We start from the raw sequence: 7,221 nt of genomic DNA on the forward strand, positions 1-7,221 counted from the left end.
ATTTGTTTGTTTATTCTTTTTTATTTATTTGTTTGTTTATTCTTTTTTATTTATTTGTTTTTCCCCGTCTTCTTTTTTTTATTTTTTTTTTGTTTTTATTTATTTTTCCTCTCTAACCTTCTCCTATTATTTTATTTTATTTTATTTTATTTTATTTTTATTTTATTTTATTTTCTGTTTGTTAATATCCCTTTGTTTATTTTATTTAATCTTTTAGTTTTTGTTTTCTCATTATTTGTCTGTCTCCTTTCGTTGTCTCTTCGTTTTTTCTTCTGTCTCCTTCTGTTCGTTGTTCGTTTAATTATTTGTAATCTTTATTTATTTATTTATTTATTTACTTATTTATTTCGTTTTGCTGCGGTGTACAGACAGCAGAGCAACGACGGTCTTCGCGTTCTGTCGCCTTTGTGCTGGAGAAGCAGACTTCTTCTTTTAATTAAATATTTTCTTTTTGTTTATTAATCTTTTAATTTATCCTTTCATTTTTGTTTATTCTTCTCTTTTTGTCTGTTCTCCTTTTATATAACTCTTCTCTTTTTCTTTATTTTGTTTTAAGTCAGTCTTCGCTTGTTGTTTATTCTTATTATCGTATTTAGGTTTGTTTTTAGCTAAACCCTAAACCCTAAACCCTAAACTTGAAGCCTCTTCTGCTAACCCAGCAGCTTGTGTTGCCTCCAGGGTTTAGTGTTTAGAGTTAGCCCTTAATGCTAGGGTTCGCACTTAGGGTTTAGGGTTTAGGGTTTAGGGTTTAGACACAAAGGCCCTCTCGTTGTTTTTGTTTGTGTTGTGGGTAGCTATACTCTTTTATCTTTCTTTCTTTCTCTCTTCTTACTTCTTTCTTCTTTCTTTCTTTCTTTATCTTACTTTTAATTTTATTTATTTATTTATTTATTCACTTCCCTCCTTTTACTTCTTTCCTTTTTATTCTCTTTCTTTCTTTTTTATTCTCTTTCTTTCTTTTTTATTCTCTTTCTTTCTTTTTTATTCTCTTTCTTTCTTTTTCTTTCTGTCTTTCTCTATCCTTCTTTTACTTTTCTCTGCTTTTTACTTCTTTCTTTCTTTTTCTTTCTGTCTGTCTGTCTGTCTCTTCTTTTTCTCTTTGTCTTTCTCTGTTTTCTCTTTGTCTCTTTTTCTCTTCCCCTTCTTTTTGTGTTTGCTCCTTGAGGTAAATTATTTTGTTTTTATTAATAATAAAACATTTTATTATTAATTACAAATCAATTATATTTAGTAATATAGGAAGTCATTATTATAAACCCACTTGACCGGCAGGCAATGCATTAACTAATTAATAAATTTAATTATTAATTTATTTGTTAATTTCCTCATTTATTTATTTAGTTCAATTGTCTTTCTAACTTTAAATATATTCAGTTGCAAAAGGAGTAAAAACAGAAAAAAAGAAGGAAAAGGCAGCAGCAGTCTGCATGCAGCGTCTGTGAATACAGAGAAATATATTTGTTGTTTTATGTTTGCATCTTGAGGTATTCTAGGATATCTCTTACTATTACTCTTTTCGAACTGTCTGCGTGCATACAAGTAACTCGGGTGTATAGACAGCTGGGGTGTCTGCATGCAGACAGCAGAGATAACCCTTAATAGAATTGGAGACAACACGAGGAGAAAGAAGAGAGTAATCAGCAGCTGCTGATCTTATTAGGGAAAGGAAGCTTTAAATGGGGGGAGGCAGCGTTAATACAACGGGGAGAATTTAAATAAAACATCCTATATATACTTATTCGTCAGACATATTCAATTAATGCACAACTCATCCCTTAAGATATTTAAACAAAAAAACTTCTCCCGGAAAATTTTTTTTCTCGACTGCTGCTCGCGCTGTTATCTTGAGGCTGGGGAGGAAGAGGGGAATAGAGAGAAAAAAAGGCTTCAGCAGTTTCTTCTCTAGCGGAAGAAGAGTAAACTGAAGAAAAAAGCCTTTATAAATCTTAATTTTAGAAATAATTCCACTGAAACAGGAGAAAAATATAATATACAAACGCAAGCAGTAGTCGAGCTGCGGATACACTGCAGCTCAATGGGGCTGACGGCGCATGCAGGTTTCGGGGGAAACATCGACAAGTTGGCTTCAACTTATTCGTCTTTTCTGTTTTTTTGGAAGTCTTTGATTTGTTTATTATAATTGCAAAGCAGAAAGGAATTTAGAGGGGAAACGGGTGAAGATCAGCGCAGCGCCGCCGTCCGCAGTTTGGGGTGTATAGGCAGATACTTGCCAAGAACAACGTATTTAGACTTCAGCTTTCCTTGATAATTATTCATTATTTTCTTTTTAAACTGAAAACGCACTCCTGAGAATTCATTTTGCTTGTAGCAGAGCTGCAGATACACCTCAGATTCCCTTGTTTCTTCTTCGCGTACGTGAGCTGGGTTTCGCTGCTTCAGGGTGTATATTTGTTTACTGTTTGAACGTAATTCTTTTCTTTTTTTTGATTAATTGTCTTTAAATAAACTGCTCTTGCTTGTGTGCGTTGAATTGCTGCTGATCTTCATCCGCTAAGCTCGGGCTGTTAGCCCTGCTGGTGGGGGCTTCTTATAGGAGCTTCTTACCTTGTGCATTTGCAAGGGTTTAGGGTTTCGTTCTCTAAACCCTAAACCCTAGACTCTAAACGCGAACCACGAAAATATGGCGCGAGAAGAGGTAAGAAGAAAGAAGAGGGGGAGGGGGGAAGATGCAGCAGCTGCCCTGGTGCTCGTACACCTGAATGTGAATAAAGAGGGTTTAGGGTTTACTCTTTTATTTTGTGCATGCATATTCAGGGATCTAGGCTAAACCCTCGCAGAAGGCAAGAGGCGCACGAAGACAGAGACAGAGACCGCGACAGTAAGCTAAGCTAAACGAGGGTTAAGGTTTTAGGGGTTTAGCGTTTAGTGTTTGTTTTCAGAGGGGTTTATCGAGGGTTTAGGGTTTAGGGTTTAGGGTTTGCGGTTTTCTTTCAGGTTATTCACGCAAGAGAGGCCGCCGCCACAGCAGCAGCAGAGAGACATCGCCCTCTAAGAGACGCGAGAGAAAAGAGAGAGACAGAGAGAGAGACAGAGAGAGAGAGAGAGAAAGAGACAGAGACAGAGACAGATATAAAGAAGACAGAGACAGAGACAGAGACAGAGACAGGAGATTCAGGCGGCACCCACGGGGCAAAGAAGGTGAAGGAGGAGACAGAGACAGAGACAGAGAGAGAGACAGAGAAAGAGACAGAGAAAGAGACAGAGACAGAGATAGAGACAGAGACAGAGACAGAGAAGCTTCACTCTCTCCTGCTGCTCGTTCTAAGGGGTCGTCTCCATACCGAAAGAGTCAAAAAACTCTCAGTCGAAGTCCGCAGCCAAGCAGAGGCTACAGAGAAGACGAGAGAGAAAGAAGCAGAGAAAGAAGCAGAGAAAGAAGCAGAGAAGGAGACAAACAAAGAGAAGATGTAAATGATGTCGGGGGTTTAAATGATGACGAACTTCTCTCCGATGAGGAGAGAGACAGACGCTTCCTAGAAGAGAGAAGAAAGCAAAGAGCTGCGCTCCTAGCAAAGCTCAGCAACACCAACAACTGCAGCAGCAGCAGCAGCAGCAGCAGCAGCAGCAACCACTCCAGCAGCAGCAACGGCGGCAGCAACACAGCGGATGCAGCAACAGCAACAGCAAATTCGCAGGGCAGCCCCAACGCAGAAGGCAGCACTCCACAAACAACCATAGCGGTAAGTTCACGGGGTTTAGGGTTTAGGGTTTAGGGTTTAGGGTTTAGGTTAGGGGAGAGTGGGGCATGGAAGCTGCAATTAGGGTCTAGGGTTTAGTCGAACCTGCCTTTAGGGTTTAGGGTTTAGGGTTTAGGGTTTAGGGTGTGTTGTGGATGTTTCGCATCAGGCAGGGAGCGACTCTTCGTTGCCTCCTCCTGCTGCTGCTGCTTCGCTGTTTGCTGCAGCAGCAGCAGCAGAGGGTTTGTCTCCTGGAGGGGGGTTGTCATCTCCTGAGAGCGTTTCCGACAGCGAGGAAGTAGCAGCAGCAGCCGCTGCTGCTGCTGCTGCAGCAGCAGCAGATGATGATGATGAAGGTTTAAAGGGGGCAGCGGCTGCCTCGCAGGAGGCAGCAGCAGGCAGCGGGGATTCAGCAGCAGCAGCAGCAGGTGGTGGAGGCTCTTTGAAAGGGTTAGATATGTCTTCACTGCAGAAAATGCTAGGAGAGCAGAAGCTGAAGCTGCGTACATTTATAATTCGCATGCGGGAAGACCATGAGCGTGCTGCTGCTGCTGCTGCTGCTGGTAGCAGTGGAGCAGCAGCAACAGCAGCAGCAGAGTCAGCAGGTGATGAAGATCAAGGGTTTGACGGAGATGAAGATGAATTAGATATGTTTTCTGCTGCTGCTCCTCGTTCGAGTAATATGCGTCGTGGAGGTGTGCAGCGTCGAGGTGTATCTGCAGCAACAGCAGCAGCAGCAGCAGCAGCAGCAGATCTAACATCATTAGAAGACTGTGATGACAGCGAGGGCTATTACAAAGCTACTGTTGGGGAGTTATTAGGGGGGAGGTATAGAGTTGAAAGCGACTCTGTAGGAAAAGGCGTCTTTAGCAGCGTATTGAAGTGCGTAGACACCACAGAAGGCGTATTTGTTGCTGTGAAGTGTATACGAAGGAACGACATGATGCGAAGAGCTGCTGAGAAAGAAATGAATATACTTCGGCTATTAAATGCAGCAGATAAAGATAATAGAAGACATATTGTTAGGCTTCTACGCTGCTTCGATTATAAAGGGCATTACTGTCTTGTCTTTGAATGGCTGTGGGGTAATCTAAGAACTGCATTAAAAACCTTCGGAGGGGGTAAAGGGTTAAGCCCTACAGCAATTCATTCGTTTGCTAAGCAGCTGTTTATTGCTCTTCGCCATATGCGTCGCTGCAAGATAATGCATGCAGACTTAAAGCCTGATAATATCCTGTTAAATGAGCGGCTCAGCACCCTTAAAGTATGCGATTTAGGCAGTGCTAGCGATGTCAGTGATAACGATATTACTGCTTATCTTGTCAGTAGATTCTATAGAGCCCCTGAAATCATCTTGGGGGCTAAATATGACTCGCAAATTGATGTTTGGAGTGCAGCAGCAACTCTCTATGAACTCGCTACAGGCCAGGTCTTATTCCCGGTGCGGCTCTCACACCTTTATTTCTTTTTATCTTACTCTTCTATTTACTCTATTCATCTTACTCTTCTGTTTACTCTGTGTTCATCTTACTCTTATATGTACTCTATTCATCGTACTCTTCTATTTACTCTGTGTTCATCTTACTCTTCTGTTTACTCTATTCATCGTACTCTTCTATTTACTCTATTTATCTCACTCTTCTATTTATTTATATTGCTCTTTTATTTACTCTATTTATCTTACTCTTCTGTTTACTCTATTTATCTTACTCTTCTATTTACTCTGTGTTCAGCTTACTATTCTGCTTACTCCTTTTAAAGGCTTCTTTGTCTTCAAAGTGTTTGCTGAAGTTCTTTCGAAGGGGGGTTAGGGTTTTAAAGGGTTTTTGAGGGTTTTAGAAGGGCCTTTAAAGGGTTTTAGGGTTGAGGAGTGTATTAATTAGCATTCGCTGATTCTCTTCTTTATTTTATTCTGCGGTGTTAATAAATAAATAGGGTTTTTCAGTCAGCGCTCTTTGGGAAGGGGGGGCGAGGGTTTAATGATCTTGCTCTTGTATTTTTATTTGTTATTTCTCTCTAGGGTTTGTTGATATTTAGGGTTTAGGGTTTAGGGTTTAGGGTTTAGGGTTTGTTGTTTATTGTATGTGATGAAGGGTCGCACGAACAACGACATGTTGCGGTGTATAATGGAGTACAAAGGAAAGCCTCCTAACAAATTAATAAGAGCGGGTATGCTGTCTTCTCTGCATTTTACTGAAGACTTAGATTTCATACATAGGGTTAAAGACTCTTTTTCTAAGAGAGACACAACTCGCATCCTTCACGACCTCAGACCTACGAAAAGTATTACTGATTCTCTTCTAGAAAAACAAACTTGGCTTAAAGGTAATTCATTAATATTATTTATTTCTTTAATTTTTATTTAGCCTTTATCTACTCATTATATATATATATCTATATTTATATATATATATATATATATATATGACAAACATAGCTTGAAGCTAATGCATTAATACAGTTCTCTCTTCGTCTTATTTTATATATTTATCTTTATTTACTCTTTATTTACTCTCTATTTGTTTATTGCATTGACTCATTTATAGAGTGTTTTCTTTAAAGAATTTATTTATTATAACTCTTTATCTCCTGTGTATTTATCCATAGCACTAACTCTCTTCTGATAAAACCGACTTGGCTAAAAGATGATTTATAAAGCAAGTATTCAATCAACACCTGTTTATTTATTGTTAATATATATATATATATATATATATATATATATATAAACATAGCAGCAGCAGCACCAATGCAGCAGCAGCAGCAGGTTTATGTTTGTGTGTATGTACAGGTTCGAGCCCGAAGATGAATTTCTTACGGCGTAAGATGAGACAGTTGGGAGATCTTTTAGAGAAATGTTTGATATTAGACCCTCAGAAGCGCCTTACACCTGATGAAGCGCTGCAACACCCTTTTGTAAAGGAAAGCATACATTTCTTCGATGGCCCACCAGCAGCAGCAGCAGTAGCTGCTGCTGCTGCTGCTCCAGCAGCAGCAGGAAAGGCTGCGTGATAGACAAGCACGCCGTGCAGCAAGAGACAGCAAGAAGAAGAAGAAGAAGAAGAAGCAGAAAGCAAGGGAAACACCAACAAGAAGTAGAGGGAGAACAGCAGCAGAGGGCTGATTCCTATACAGCAGCACCAGCAGCAGCACCAGCAGCAGCAGCAGCACCAGCAGCAACAGCAGCAGCAACAACAACAGCAGCAAAAGCATGTTGCAGCTGCTGTTTTGTGTTCCTTTGCTGTTCAGCACACAGACCCTCTCTCTCACCGGCTGTCGCCACGTCTCTGTCTTTCTTAGCAAGGCAAGAAAACCATTAAGGGGCCCTCTACGTGTTTCTTTACTTTCTTTCTTCTTCTTCTTCCTCTTCTTCTTTTTCTTGTTGTTGCTGTTCTTGAGATGGAGCGTTTAGCGGTTTGTCTTTTGCAAGGACGATTTTGCAAGTGACGCCGGAAAGCAACGCCTGTTTGAGGGTTTAGGGTTTAGGGTCCAGGGTCTAGGGTTTAGGCTGAATACCTAGTGC

The 7,221-nt window shown here is 40.4% G+C and overlaps 1 protein-coding gene across 1 annotated transcript; it reads left to right on the top strand.

Moving 5' to 3' along the window:
* Window positions 1–2,641: 2,641 nt before the first annotated feature.
* EAH_00044170 (CMGC kinase, Dyrk family, putative) lies at window positions 2,642–6,710 on the top strand (the record flags this gene model as incomplete). The annotated part of the gene is made up of 6 exons (XM_013394875.1): window positions 2,642–2,656; window positions 2,776–2,839; window positions 2,956–3,701; window positions 3,868–5,139; window positions 5,792–6,023; window positions 6,490–6,710. 6 exons carry the CDS (start codon window positions 2,642–2,644, stop codon window positions 6,708–6,710), a joined length of 2,550 nt encoding a protein of 849 aa, XP_013250329.1.
* Between the last annotated feature and the right edge of the window lie 511 nt (window positions 6,711–7,221).

Source organism: Eimeria acervulina, genomic scaffold (genome assembly GCF_000499425.1).
Source record: "Eimeria acervulina Houghton genomic scaffold, Eah_scaff604, whole genome shotgun sequence".
NCBI classification, from domain to species: Eukaryota; Apicomplexa; class Conoidasida; order Eucoccidiorida; family Eimeriidae; genus Eimeria; species Eimeria acervulina.